General features: G+C 44.8%; 1 protein-coding gene across 1 annotated transcript in view; it reads right to left on the bottom strand.

The window, feature by feature from the left end:
- Positions 1 to 8989, bottom strand: part of GNPAT (glyceronephosphate O-acyltransferase) — a 35342-nt gene extending 26353 nt beyond the window's left edge. The window contains exons 1-3 of the mRNA XM_008594210.1: positions 8930 to 8989; positions 6523 to 6705; positions 787 to 963 (exon numbers count right to left, since the gene is read on the bottom strand). Of these exons, the coding sequence (XP_008592432.1) occupies positions 787 to 963; positions 6523 to 6705; positions 8930 to 8989 (420 nt within the window). The remainder of the gene's footprint in view (positions 1 to 786; positions 964 to 6522; positions 6706 to 8929) is intronic.
- Between the last annotated feature and the right edge of the window lie 6820 nt (positions 8990 to 15809).

Genomic DNA, 15809 nt, shown 5'->3' with positions numbered 1-15809 from the left:
AAACCTGGCAGACACCACCTTCTCCAACTGACGAAAATAAACCTCTCTCCAGTAATGTGACAAGTGGACCCCTGGTGCTCCTGACACCAGGCACCGAGAAGAACACAGCATCGCTTCCGAGCTACTCCTGCAAAATTACACAACCTGAATCTGCTACTGAGATAACATCGCTCAAATCCAAACCAAGGGACTGTAAAGTAATTGGCCTGTTCCTTACAAAATTAGTAGCACGAAACACAAAGATTAAGGAATTGTTCTGGATTAGAAGAGTCTAAAGAGATACAGAAGCTGAATGCAACACATGATCTGGGATTTTCTTTTTCTGTTCGGGATATATCTGGGCCGACTGGTGAAATATCAGTGAGGTCTATATTACCAGTATTGTATCAATGGTAATTTCCTTACTTTCATAATTATACCATAAGAGAATGTCCCTATTTACAGGAAAAACACACCGAGTATTGGGAAAAGGACAAAGGAAATGCTGTAGGAGAATCTAGGTGAAGATACATAGAAAATCTTTGTATTACTTTTGTACCTTTTGTGAACATCTGACATTAAGCTAGTCTATAAATCTTACTTGACTAAGTCAGTCAGTCTGTTGTCTGCAAGTCTAAAGTTAAAAAGAAAAGAGAAAATGGCCCGGAGGAAAGCATGTCCTCTTCTGTCCGGCCTGGGTGCCTGGTGACTGGGCCCTAGGCAGTTCCTGCCCAAGTAAGACGTCCTTGAATGGACTAGATCCTGAGGGGTTAAAGAGGAGATTTTTTTTCAACAATCAATACTCACTTTCTGAATACCTTCTTCATTTACACACACCTTCGAAAAAATCTGCTTAAATATTTTACTCAGGGCAAAGGCGAAAAACCGAATGGCTCCTAGACGTAGCTTATGACTCATTTCATCCAAGATCTCACAAACCTCCTCTCGGAGGATATCGACAGACTGAAGGGACTCCTTGGAGAGCTGAAAGGAAAGGGAAAGCAGGGATCAATTTTTGAAAAAAAAAAAAAAAAAAAGAAGCCAGAACTCTTTTTTACTCAAAGCAGTACAATTAGCTCCATATGGACCAGTATTCAATGTCTCAAAGATGGTGTTTTATTCTTAATTTAAATTGACATAATTTATTTCCCAACATGGTAAAAGCAGATAAATGATCCTATTTAGACAAGTTTAAAGGCTAGAAATTCAAAGAGAATCAGCTGTCTATGATTGCATTTTGAGTAAAGAAAGATCTCACCTTTCCGTTGATTTGTTAATGATTTTACATCCAAACTCTCTAAAATAAGTGGCTGCCCATGGTCCAGTGTCCTAGCATTCAGTAGTTTCTCTCAGCAGACTGTTCAGCACCTTACCTGCTGGATCAGCGCTATGAAAAGGCGATACACGAGGTAAAAACACAAGATTGCATGGAAATGACCAATTCAGATGATATCAGATATTTGGGTCTGTCTGGCTCTGCAGTGGCTAAAACCCTGCTCAGATCGCCAATTATAGCTCTCTTAATCCCGTTCGTGACACCAATTGTAAAGCTACTCGACCATGCCAGTTGTTGGGCTCCTTTACCTGCTGGTAATCCTGCACCGACTGGGCCGATTGTCGAGCTAAGGCTGGGTCTGGAGCCCACAGACACCTCGAGCCCATTCACAGACTGGGCCACAAATGCTTCACATGCCAGGCTGGGTCCCCAGACCCCTCACACAGGTCTATGAGCTAGGTAACCGGCCAAAAGGTCCTTGGATCCATAGGTTGGAAAGCATGGCTGCGCTGGGCAGATGCTGGAGGCCAATACCTGCCCGCCTGCTTCACTAAAACTCTTCTTTCCAAACAACACAAGAATAGCAACAAAACTAAAAAGATACATTGCCGCCCATGCACACTAACTCCACACACACACACAATTTGCTTACAAAGGATGTGCTGAACCACACCCAACTGGACCCAAGGCAAGGGCTCTGACCAAACTATTCTATTTTCCCAACGGGGTCATTGGTACAAAGATCCCCAAACTATCAAAGGGTCATTAGTGAAATCGAGGATCTCCCAATGGAACTTTCTTCATGCACACAGCACAGCACACGTCTTGTACAGAGAACAAAGTGCTCACAGTGTGACAGGACTGTGAAGGGCCTTGTCAAGAGCAAGTCACAGTTTGTCCTCAAGGAAGGCTGATTTGACCCTTTTCACCTTCCCCTAAACAAGCACTCTCAAAAGGAGTGAAGTCTATATGGTAAATAATATTTATGCTCCCCAAAGGATAATGCTCTGCTTTAGGATGAGGCACAGAACATCAGAGGACAGGACGTTGTGGTCCCAATTGTACATAGTGAAGAAGAATTTTTTTTTCATTGAGGTGAAATTCACATAGTATACAATTAACTGTTTTAAAGTGAACAATTTAGTGGTATTTAGTACATTCACAAACATTGAGCAACCATCTCATCTATCTAGCTCCATCTCTTATCATTTTGGGGGCTCAGTTCGATAGGCCCCAAAAGGCAGGATCAGAATAAACTATGCCCTCTTACCCGTGTTCCTTCATTTTATTTAGAGGTTATCAGAAACAGTAGCTGTTCCAAGAAAAGGGTCAGTAACATGGTCAGAAGAGAACCCACACCCATACCAGTAACAGCAAGAATGCTCTCCCGAGATGGAGAAAACTTGGCCCTGTTTTTTGTTTTTACTAATTTTCATTCCACTTTTAAAAAAATTGTGCTAAAATGTACATAACATAAGATTTACCATCTCAAGTGTACAGTTAGTGGCGTTAAAGCCCTAGACCTGTTTATAGATTACATGGAAGAAGTCCAAGTGGATCTTCCAGTAGATACATAGAGGAGACGTGTGGACCTCAAAAGAGATCTGGACTGAAGAAATACATATTATTTACCTATGTTACTTCTTAAACTATTATTATTTATTGTAATAGGGAGATATCGGCATAAGGAAGGTACTTAAAATTCTGGCAGTAAATAAAACTGCCCAGTGAGCAGGTAGAAGAAAAGAAGGCGTGAGAATAAGACCCTGAAGGACACCAGCATTTAAAGAGAGGCAGGGGACAAGAAGCCCACAGAAACATCTCCAGAATGATCAGAGAGACGGGGACTGGGTGAGTGTGTGGAGTCACAGTGACAAAGGAGAGCAAGCAAGTGCCAAGGGCTGCCACGGGTCTGCACCAGGTAGACCTTGGCCTGAGGAGTCACTTGCAACCTTGGAAAGAGCTGCTACCTGGACCAGAAACCAGAGTCCAGCGAGTTGAGCAGTAAACGAAGGGTGAGGTCGTGCAGGCAACACAGCCAGTTCCTGGACAGAGGAGAGAGGTCGGGCTAGGAAGGTGGAGGTGGGCAAAGACTGGAGAAGGCCCGGGGCCAGAGGAGTTCTGTTCAGCTGGAAGAGACTTGGCATGTTCAGTGCTGATGGAGAAGAGCTAACAAGAAAGAATAGGGAGGACAGATGGGGGACAGTCCCGGAGCAGAGTCCTTGTGGAAAAGGGAGGAGCAGAGTTCAGAACAAAGGAGCAGGGCAGGGATTAAACTCAAACAGGAGAGGGGATCCCTCCTCCACCTTAACAGGAAGGAAGAAAAAATGGTGAGTACTGGATGCAGGAAAATGGGTAGAGGTGATCACAGGAAGGTGGAAGAGCTCTCATAAAACGGTTACGTTTTCTTTGCAGCAGAGAAAGAAGAGCCATCTGCTGAGAGTGGAGAGGAGGGCTGGGAGCAGAGGTTCAAGGAGAGCGGGGGCCACCAACGCTGCCATTCTGGAGAACAAAACAGAGATGTATGGGGAAGAAGGAAGGCTCAGTTGTGCAGGACAACCATGAACTTGCAACGATTCCAGTCTATCTGGATCACGTGACCTTTCTCAGCAGTGAAGGCACGTTTGAGAAACCCTGGCCTGAAGAAGCCCTTTTAAATTAGTCACACTTAATCTCACTGTGCATTAGAATTACTTGGGCAGCTTTAAAAAAAAGAAGAAAAAGAGATGCCTGGGTCCTACCCCAGACCAGTTAAGTCAGGATCTCTGTAGATGGGGCCAAGGCATCATTTTTTTTTCATTCACTAATTCAACATGTATTTACTGAGTGCCTACCATGCACTGGACACTGGGAACACAGCAGTGAAAAGCAGACAGAAGCTCCTGCCTTCACAGAGTGTAGGTTCTGGCGGACAGTAAGAGTCAACTCTGCAAAGTTCTCCAGTGGTCTAAGGAAGAGCCAGAGCTCAGAGCCACCGTCATCAGTGCCTAACAGGTGAGGAAACTTGACGTCGCCTAAGAAATTGGCCCAGCCAGAGAAAACTGATAGCTTCTCCATGACACGTAAGGCCAAAAAACAAAGGCATTAGAAGCACAAGTCCAAACCAAAAGAGAAAACAGAGAGCAAAGATAAAAGAACTGTTGTGATTAAACTCCAGTGAAAAGTTAAAAGGCAGGATCTCTGCAGGTAAGCCTGAGGGCACAGAAGTCAAACTCAGAACCCCAGAACTGCTTCTCCTTTTCCCCACTCAGAGCCCAGAGCAGACTGCAAGAGGTCGGAGAGGAAGCTGCCAGGCAAGCCCGGCACAACCTGAAGTCTAGGCCATATCCTGAAGCTGAGCCATCTCTGCAAGAGACAGGAGGGAACGGGGAGGTCAGGGGAGGCCGTGACCATGACAGGAGACAGCTCTGTCTGTGGTGAAGACGGGCTGAGCCGCAGCCACCTGAGCAAAGAGGCAGGGTGGAAGCATCGACATCCTCTGGTAACCAGAGTCAAGTAAGAACACGGCCATTCTGAGCGAGTTCCCACATTCCCTAACAAAAACACACAGGTAGGTGCACATGTGCTTTGCTTCAAGACATTCACAGAGGAGCAAGAAGGCAAGCACACAGTCCTCAGAGGAGCTTGTGAGGAAAAGGAGTATGCTCTCTCCTGACCAGAAAGAAGGCCACGCAGTAATACAGGCTGCTCTGGTAAAGGAGCCCAGCCATCCCCAGCCACGCTCCCACAGCTGCCAACCAAGGGTCTGGTAGGGATCGAGGCCAGGCCAGCCCCATCTGCAAATGTGCCAGCGCATCCCCTGTGGACCTGCGACCACATGCATGCCCAGCTATGGCATGAAGGCTAGTGCTAGAAGCTCAAGCCCTGCCTACTGAATACCTTCACCTGGATGCCTTCGAATCACACGTCCAAACAGAGCTCGCTGCCCCCCGCCCCCAGGCCTGCTCCCTCCCCTGCGTCCCCACCTCAGTGAATGGCTGTAGGGTCCTTGGCTCTCTCCTTTACTTCCTTAACCCAACTGGTCACTAAATGAAGTCGGCTCCACCTCCCAAATCTCTTAGGTCTACACCCACTCCCCAGTCCAGGCGGCTGTGACTGCACAAAGGGATGGGCACAGGACAGCAGAGGCACTTCCTGCGTTGGTCTCAGCAGAGTCAACTGACCAGGCCCCACTCCAGCTGAAACCTTTCAACCGATGGCTCTGCGCCGTACACAGGGGGACGCCTCTACATGGTTGACAAAGCCCTTCGTGATGCGGCCCTGATTACCGCTGCGGGCTCCTTTCTCTTTGGTACCCTCTTGCACTCTCCCTGGTCTGGTCACAGTGAGTCACGTTCAGTACACTGGAAGTGCACATTCTCCCGTAGCCCCAGTCTCAGGATAAGCCAGTGGTTCCCAAACTCTGCTATACTTCGGAATTGCCTGGGCCTCTTTGAAAACTGCCAATGCTTGGCTCCCTCCCCTGACATTTTGCATGGCATGGGTGTGAGATGCAGGCACAAGGGTTTTTAAAAGCTCCCTGAGAGGGCCGGCCCGGTGGCGCACTGGATAAGTGCGCCGCTTGGGAAGCGCGGCGGCGCTCCCGCCCGAGGGTTCGGATCCCACATACAGACCGGTTCCCGCTCACTGGCTGAGCAAGGCGCGGGAGCAACACCAAGGGTTGCAATCCCGTTGCCGGTCCCCGGTCCGGTACGGGGGCAACACTGAGGGTTGCGATCCGTTGCCGGACACGGAAAAAGACAAAAGACAAAAAAAAATAAAAAATAAAAAAATAAAAAAATAAAAGCTCCCCGAGTGACTCTAATGCAGAGGTTTGAAAGCCAGGGGAATACGTTATTTGCTCTGCTACGAACCCTCTTCTTTACCCTCTTTACCCAGAAAACCCCTAATCATCCTTCATGCCTCAATTTAAAAAAAGCACTTCCTTGACTCCTGACACAAATCAGTGGCCCGTGTAACTAATTTGTGCCCCTGCACGCTGGGCTCCTACTCGCCTGTCTTGAATCACACTTCACTGTAATGGAGTGACCAAGTCATTGTTCCTGCTAGACTAGGCAATGCTCAACCTGCTCGCTGTCAGACCTCCAGTGTCCAGCAGAGAGGCTAACACACATTATGGATACAATACATACTTGATGAATGTCCTGACTATAGCTAAACCTAAAAGGATACACTGAAGACAGCAAAATAAATTCACAGAAACAAGAAGAGAAAGAACTTGTTGACGATGAACCAATCTGGTTCTGGCTGAAGAAAGACTCACTCACCTGTTTAATGACATAATGGATCTCCTCAGAGTCGAGAACACTACATTTAATATCACTTGGCTTACACGGAGTAATTCCCTTGTAGAAAAGAGGGGTGTAGCACTTCATTGCAAATTTCAAGTCACTGACATGCTTCCTCTCCTCTAAAATATCTTCAAACTCATCCCACTTTTTGAGCTCCTTCTGTGAAAAGAAAATAATGAGCACACATTGTAAAATAAATTAGGATAGATGAGGGACTACGCTGTTAAGGTTTCATTTTTACCAAAAGTTTAATTCCACTACATACGAACAAGAGCAGTGTTCTGATGTCACATTTTCACATACAAGAAAACGAAATGTAACAGTAACTAGGAATAGCAAATTGATACTGAATCATCGTAATATTTTATGAGTATCATATTTCCAATTGCTATTTTTGTAAAGTCAGTACTCCTTTGGGAAATTTAACAATGGTGGCAAAGATGAGCCATGAAGCTCTAGAGTAAATCTGATCAATTTTATAAGGTTTCATCTACCACACTGACAAGCTCGTTTTGTATACCACTACTTAAAGATTTAAAAACCAAATCAAAACATACATTAGAAACCTAAAATTGTGTCAAATAAAAAAAAAAACCCACATAGGTGCAAATAAAAGGAAAAGTGTTCCCCTGCAAGCTACCATGGAGCAGTCCTTTGCCCCGATGGCTTTCTTATGTGCTGTTTTACCCGCCGTGGTTCAGCTTCTGTCCAACCAGCCCCTAGCGGCGCACTTCAGAAGGCTACCAAGGACTTCTGAACTGCTCATGTAGGGTGTTCTTCTATAAAAGTCGTAGGAGTGGTAAACACAATAATTACAGCTGCCACACACAGCTGATTACTACTACCAGGCACTGTTCTAAAACAGTAAAGGACAACCCTCGCTGCCTCTGAAGCAGCTGTTATCAAGACCCCCATCTTACAATGGGGAAACTGAGGTGCAGAGAAGGGGAACAATTCATGCAAAGTCCCACAGCTTGTAAGGGGCAGAGACATGACTCAAACCCGAGCGTACAGCTCCACAGACCCGGCTCCTCACCACTATCCTGCACTACTCACCATATTTATGGAAAATTTGGAAACACAGGAACACATAAGCAAATATAAATTGCCCACAATTTTACACCCCAGGAACAGCTATTCTTAACGTTTAGTAGTTTCCTTATTTTCTTCATTCATAGGTATAGAAATAGGTATATGTATTTTTATTCAAAATATGAACCACACCAAATATAGTTTACCTTGCCTTTTCGAGTATTTCTCCTGTATTAAATACTATTTGAAAACATTTTAGTGGCTGCACAATCATCTTCATGTTCCCTAACTACTTTTTTTTTTTTTGGAAGCTATGGTATGGGGATCTGAACCTGTGACCTTGGTGTTATAAGGCTGCACTCTAACCAACTGAGCTAACCAGCCAGCTCCCCCAACTTCTTAAAATAATTTTTTTCTAATTATCAAAGTGATACATGTTAACTATGGAAATTTAGAAAATACAGTAAAGCACAAAGAAAAAACTCAATTCACCTCCCCTCCCCCGCCGCACTGATTTGCAACCTAATATTTTCACTTGACATAAACACTCCTCCACGTCTTCTAAGATTCTTCCATTATTTTTAATGTTACTGTTTTTAATGTTGGACATTTGAATCATTTTTCATTCATGTATTTTCTGTATGAATATATGCTATTATAAAAAATGCAACAAGCGTTCTAAAACATAACCTCTGTGCACAAATCTTATTATTTCTTCAACTTGACCATCCAATGCTGCTCTTTCCAGTCTTCATCCTCTACACTTCTCTACAGGGTAACCACCATTTTCAAACTCTCCCTCCTCACCCCTACCTCCAACCATCCTGAAAATTTCCTGCTTGGCTTTGAATTCAGATTCTCTCTTGTCACAGCAGGAAGTCCACCTCATTTTGCTAAAGCTTTTCCCTGAAATCTACAAGTATGTCTTCTTTCCTACCACCTCCCTTAATATGTTAACATCTCCACCCTGCTCTCTCCACTCCACGCAGCATGCCGGGTGCTCTTGCCTCCTGCACTGGTTTAAAATACTAATAATACATGCCTCCAAGTCTTTTGCCCTGTTCTCTTCTCCCATCTGAGCTCCCCACAGAAACATTTAGTTGCAAACACTTCACATTTGGCCTTTCCAAAACCAGACTCACTTCTCCTATGCACAGTCCTACGACCTGATTAATTTTATGAAATCTCAGTCATCAACTGCCACGCCGTCTGCATCCCCTTCCTCATTCTACAGGCCTCCTCTCCGACCCTCTCTGCAACCACCCGGTCCTGGTCACCTGGCCCTCAGGGTGTCCCACATCCTCACTTACACAGCTTCGGCCCAGGCTTCCTGTCCCCCTGCACTCTCTACCACGACAGCCTCCTCGAGGGTCTCTTCGCCTAGGGTTTGCCCTCTGAATCGATCCTCCATGCTACCACAGTGCTCTTTTCAAAATACAATTGTGACCAAATTGTTTCCTGCTTAAGACACTTAGAAGATCCCCACCTCCTTCAGAAGAAGACCTACGCCACTTCTGGAGTCGCGGAGACCTGCCACCACTTGGCCTCTCCACTCCAGCTGCATAGCCACCACACCTGCAGTCCACTCAACAGGGAGTGCACCACATCTCCCAGCACATGTGGTTGCTGGCACCCCTCTGGGCTTTTACATGTGCCCATCTCTCTGTCTGGAATGCCCTTCAGCTCCCCTGTCCTTGCACCAAGGAGTGAAAGCCCTGCCCGAATCCCCAGATAGAATTATCCATACGCCCGCACTACAATGTCTTTGCTTGCTGCCTACATCTGTTAGGGTACGTAACCCACGACACTGGAGTTGTTTGCATGTCTGTCTCCCTAGCAAAATGCAATTATCTGAAGCACAGGACAGCTCGTTTCCTCTTTGTATTTCTAGCATCTGGCTGTATTTGGAATATTGCACGATTGGTCAATAACTGAACGATTGTCGGTTAGAGAGAGCACAGCCTTATAACGTCAAGGTCATGGGTTCAGATCCCCACACCAGCCAGCCACCAAAACAAAAACAAAAACAAAACACACACAAAACAACAACAAAAATAACAATGATTAAATATTGAGGTAATGGAAGAAAATACAAAAGGTTAAACTGAAACAATGATGTGGCATGAAAATATAAATAGAAGCAAACAGCACTTATGTGGAGTTTAAAAGGGTAGCATGTGAAATATGAAATACACAAGCATGAAAATGTTCATGTCCACAAATACAAAGCACGGAAAATACATGAGGGACAGTCTTCTCCCTGCTGGAATTCTGGTGTAACAGCGCAGTCACTGTAACACATCTCATACTCTTGACCTTCTCAAATTTCACATCTCTTGTTAATAAGGTAATACACAGTTATTATCAGCTCAGTCTTGATAGACTGTAACAAACTATCATTATATAATTTTAGGGCTAAAAGGGATGTTAGAAACTTCCCATTTAGTGGTCCTGGGAGTGGAAGGAGAAAAGGATCGGATCAGAATCAGCTAGGGGGCCAGCCCGGTGGCGCACCGGAGAGTGCGCTGCTTGGGAGTGTGGCGGCGCTCCCGCCAAGGGTTCGGATCCCATGTGGAGACCGGTTCCCGCTCACTGGCTGAGCGCGGTGCGGGCACGGCACCGAGGGTTGCGATCCCGTTGCCGGTCCCCGGTACGGGCGCAACACCGAGGGTTGCGATCCCGTTACCGGTCAGTAAAAAAGACAAAAAGGAAAAAAAAAAAAGAATCAGCTAGGGACATACACACACACACACCCCTGTGCACATTTTGGTCAACAACGAACCACATATACAAAGAAGTCCCAAAAGATTATAACATTGTATTTTTACTGTACCTGTTCTGTGTTTAAATACACAAATACTAACCATTGTTACAACTGCCTACAGTATTCAGTACAGTAACATGCTGCACAGGTTTGCAGACTGGAAACAAAAGGCTTATACCATATAACCTAGCTGTGCAATAGGCTATACCATCTATGTTTGTGTAAGCACACTCTACGATGTTCACACAACGACCAAACCACCTAACTACGCATTTCTCAGGATGTATCCCTGTCATTCAGTGACACATGATGGTTATTGTGTGTGTACATGTGTACAGAGAGACAGAGAGACAGGAGGAGTCCTCAGGACAAGTAACCTATAAGGGAGAGCAGCAGGCACGCATATTTTGAAAACGCTTGCTAAATATGATCATCTACAATCCTTCTGTGGTTCTGTCACTGCAGGATCAAGTCCACACCTCTTAGCATATTACCCTAGGCTCTTCATGATCCCTCACCACCTGTCTCTACCAGTCCCCTTCTCCCACCAGTCCAGCGATGCCACAACCTGCACTTCCCTAGACAAGCTCCGCATGGTGGGACCAGTTATCAAGAGGGCAGCATCTACAAATGTCCTTTCCCCATGGTACACCTGGAAAATACCCATCAACCACAGCTTGTGTTCACCTCCTTGTTCACCATTTCCTGGTTCTCTCCCGTACCTAGACTGAACACCATCCTCTCCTTTGAGTCTTTACTGAATTCTCAATGACTGGACTTTCAAGATGGTATCTACCGAAAACACTTCATTAAACTTGTATTTGGTGCCTCCCTTATGAGACTGTTAATTTCTTGTTCAAGTAGGTAAAAGAGTCTTATACATTTTTGTACTCTAGTTCCTAGGAGGAACTCAAGTCATTTTGGTAGAATGAAAAAATAAATAACAAGCTCCGCATGGTGGGACCAGTTATCAAGAGGGCAGCATCTACAAATGTCCTTTCCCCACGGTACACCTGGAAAATACCCATCAACCACAGCTTGTGTTCACCTCCTTGTTCACCATTTCCTGGTTCTCTCCTGTACCTAGACTGAACACCATCCTCTCCTTTGAGTCTTTACTGAATTCTCAATGACTGGACTTTCAAGATGGTATCTACCGAAAACACTTCATTAAACTTGTATTTGGTGCCTCCCTTATGAGACTGTTAATTTCTTGTTCAAGTAGGTAAAGAGTCTTATACATTTTTGTACTCTAGTTCCTAGGAGGAACTCAAGTCATTTTGGTAGAATGAAAAAATAAATAACTGAAGGAAGCTACTTTTTGAACCCTGTGGATAACGACTCCCAAATATTCACACGATAAAGCTCAAAACATCCCCAATCTGGCCCTAAACCAATGTCTAATCCAGTGGTTTTTAATCCACACTGCACATTAAAATAACCTGGGGCACTTAAAAAAAAATACTGATGCCCAGGCTCCACCTCTAGAGATTATTCATTAACTTGGTCTGTGAGCGGGACCCAGTCATCAGAATTTTTTAAATTAATTGATTTATTTTAATTTTTTAATTTAATTTAATTAAAATAACCTGGGGCACTTAAAAAAAAATACTGATGCCCAGGCTCCACCTCTAGAGATTCTTCATTAACTTGGTCTGTGAGCGGGACCCAGTCATCAGAATTTTTTAAATTAATTGATTTATTTTAATTTTTTAATTTAATTTGATTTTAAATACTTTAATGTACTTCTCAAAATACATTGTACTTGATTTTCCAGAATTTTTTTAAAAACTACTTGCTGTTACTGCTCATTAACTGGTCTTCCCTATACCATGCTGGAGAAGTATTTACTATCACTGAATAAATATATTTACATGGAACACAACATAAGAGCCCAAGAGAAAGGACTAAGATGAAGTCTCTCTCTGCCATCTTAATTTGCACAGCAGATATTTGACAGACCTACTGACAGCTAAACAGCAGGCCTTTCCCTATTGATAGCTAAACAGGCATCTCCTTGTACCTCCCTCTCAACCACTCTGGGGGATTCATTCATTCAGCAGCTAGTCACCGAGAGCCCACAGTGAACCAGGCTCTGATCTGCAGGCTGAGGATGCAGCCTGAGCAGGGTGGGCAAAGACTGCACTGAGAGAGCTTGCATGTCCTTCCAGAAAAACAGACAACAAACAGACTTGGTAAGTCACTTTGTGATACCACCAGTAGTGTGCTGGTCAATGCTTAACCACTTAATAACTGGTACAAGAGATCCTGAGTTAGAGCATCTGCCAACTTATGTGGTATATGTACTCCCACTGTGGCAGATGTCAAGATACCGATACAACCTCACAGAATACGGAGTTGGGGACAGGTGCACAGTAGCACATGGTTATACGATGTTACGTCAAAGAGTTAGTGGAAAAATAGAATTAAAAGATAACATGAATCTCTCCATGAACTTTTTGAAGAGCTTTCATATAGGATCTCCACCTTCCAGAAAGATAGACATAGATAACAGTAAACTCAGTTAAGTAATTAGGAAATGCAGAGTTTTGAGTATTTATTACCTTTGTGTTTAACAGAATTTAACTGTACATTTATATAATTTAATCCTTAATTTCTAATAATGGTTGTGTTTGACAAAGGGCTCGCAAACCTCATGAAAATGTAACAGTCCACTCTTGCAAGCCAGTACAAGACGCTGTAGCACACCACTGGAAAGAGAATATGAAGAAAATAAAATGGGTAACTAATGAAGAAGAGTGATCAGAGAGCTACTTTAGGTTGAATGGTTGAGGAAGGCCTCTCTGAGGAGGCGACACATTTGAGTGGGGACCTCAATAATAAAGAGAGCATGCCACATGGAGGGGACTGTGAGTGTTCTGAAGAGAGAGCACGCTCACTTCTGGAGAAACAGGCCAGGGTGGCTGAAGCCCAGTGAACAGGACGACTAGTCAGGTCAGGGAGGTAGCAGTTACTGGATCACGCGGGGTCTGTGGCACATGGTAAGGTGTGGCATGTTTCACTCGGAAGCCATAATTTGGGTTACAGCACACCAGTGGCTGCCCATCCCTGGTCTCCTTTTCCTTCTGCAGCCTCACTTCTGAAAGGTTTCAAGCACACCTCTGGATTCAGACACCACCCACTTGCTGATGACTGCCAAATCCATGCATTTTAGGCCAAACCTTGTCTTGCTCTGGTACCATATTTCTAACTCTACTCGGATGTCTCCCAAAAACCTTGTGATGTATCTGGTTCATAACATGGTAATCCACAGGTTAAAAATCATTTACTTTTGCCTTTCGCATCTCAAACTGAACACATCCCAAAGTGAAATAATTACATTACCCAGACTAAACCTGCTCCTGTCCTTGGATTACCTATCAGCAAAAGGCATCTTCATCTGCCCAGTTGCCAAATCACAGAAACTCAACAGTCAACTTCACATTGCCTCCCCTTCCTGAGCTGCCGCATTCAACCTGGTTCGAACAGCTGAGTCATCATCCTAAATGCCACACAAATCCATCCATCTCCCTTCTTCCCAGCCTCGCTGCCTTGCTTCAGGCTCCATCAGTTCTCTGGATTACTGCAATAACACCCTAATTGATCTCCAAGCTCATGTATCAGATTCCTGCCCAACCTGATTTCTCTTCCTACAGTCTCTACTCAAGCATAAAAGGTTGTCCACACAGATAACCATCCTAGTTGTCTTCTTAAGACTTTCAAAAAGCTGCCATAAAGCTAAAATCCTATCCTTAAGAGTGTGTAAATGTGATATTAAAAATTCCTTTAGGATATATCCTCTAGTTCCTTAGTCTTGTTTCTCATGTCTCTTTTATTCTACCCAAACCTCACTAATCGGTTCCCGCAAATATGCAAGGGAGTGGTTTTCTTCCATCATTGCCAAGGACAATCTTCTCCCTCATCGCCCACTCACACCTTAAAAACTCTGCTCTGGCATCACCTTCTCCGAGTCCCCAAACACACCAGGTACCACTTCTCTTTACCCCACAACACGCTGTGCAAGCTTCAGTCACTGCCTTTCTTCCACCTAACTGTCATTATTGGTTTACTTCTATGCCTTCCTGTGGCCCTGGAGGCAAGGGCTGAATCTGTAACTTCTATATCTTAGACACTGAGAATAACGAGCAGGACACAGTAGCTACTCCTAATGTTGCTGCAATCCGCAGAATCTCAAGCATCTCTGAACAACTACTTACAGATAAGACCGGTATTACACAATAACAGTGTGGCTGAGGAAATAAATAAGTACAGCCTGAAAGCAAAGTTCAGGTTGTCATGGAAGTAAAGGCTAGGCAGTCACAAAAGTCTAGAAGAACTGCTGGCGAAGAGAGGGTTGCTTGTCCAGCCTCAGAAGTAGAATATGCTCACATGCAAAAGTTGACAAACGTCTTATCACTAAAGAATCATTGGTAGGGCTGGCTGGTTAGCTCACTTGGGAGAGCATGGTGCTGTTAACACCAAGGTCACGGGTTCAGATTCTGTACCAGCCAGCTGCCAACAACAACAAAAAATAAACAAAAAGAATCACTGGTGAAGGGGGAAGTAAAAAAAAAAAAACCCAAAAAACCCAACTCCTTCCTTTAATATTCATGAAATTCCAGCTTACCCACAAACCCGTTTATGGCGACTACTGCAAGCTGGGCCTGCACAGCAACCCCCTTCCCTACATGCCTGCTCTGGAGAAGCAGAGTCAGAAAACAAAGTTGAAACGTTCCCACCACAGAATCATGGAGTGAAAACGGTAAGCTTTAGAGAAGCAGGCAGTTAACAGCAATCGAAAACAGAGAGGGAACGGAAGTCTCCCCATGTCCCGACTTGAAACTGGTTTATCTTGCTCTTGTGTGTCTTCCTTGCTTTGACCTTCCTGCACAAATGAATTCTACGCTTAGATCAGAAATAACACTGACCTCCAGGACACGGTAATGTGCCTTTAGGTGACATCCTTTCATTTCCTCCTAGAATAGTTTAAAAGATTAACTTAGTGGTTAAAACAATTACCAGAAATAACACTGACCTCCAGGACACGGTAATGTGCCTTTAGGTGACATCCTTTCATTTCCCCCTAGAATAGTTTAAAAGATTAACTTAGTGGTTAAAACAATTACACACACACACACACACACCCCCAGACCAGCTGCCCTAGCAACGTGCAATCCTGAGGGCTCTAGAGCTTCCCCTCACAACGTCCCCATGAAAACGGTGAGTGATTCACGTCCTGTCCCGAAAAAAGGAGACGGACGAGGGGTCGGGGTGACAAGCAACTTTGAGAGAGGCTGGGGAGCCCTGGCTGTCCCCCTGACGCCTCGTGGACCAAGTGCAACAACGAATGAAAACAGAACCCGGCAGGAAGGATTCTCAGAGGCCCTAAATCTTCCTCTGCCGGAGTCTTCGGAACTGTCCCCCCACCCTGGGCTTCCCGGGGCGTGGAGGGACAGTCGCCGGCGGG

Source organism: Galeopterus variegatus, unplaced genomic scaffold (genome assembly GCF_000696425.1).
Source record: "Galeopterus variegatus unplaced genomic scaffold, G_variegatus-3.0.2 Scaffold10359, whole genome shotgun sequence".
Taxonomy (NCBI): domain Eukaryota; kingdom Metazoa; phylum Chordata; class Mammalia; order Dermoptera; family Cynocephalidae; genus Galeopterus; species Galeopterus variegatus.
The sequence above is the reverse complement of the archived record's forward strand: the minus strand, read 5'-3'. Positions and strand labels throughout refer to the sequence as shown.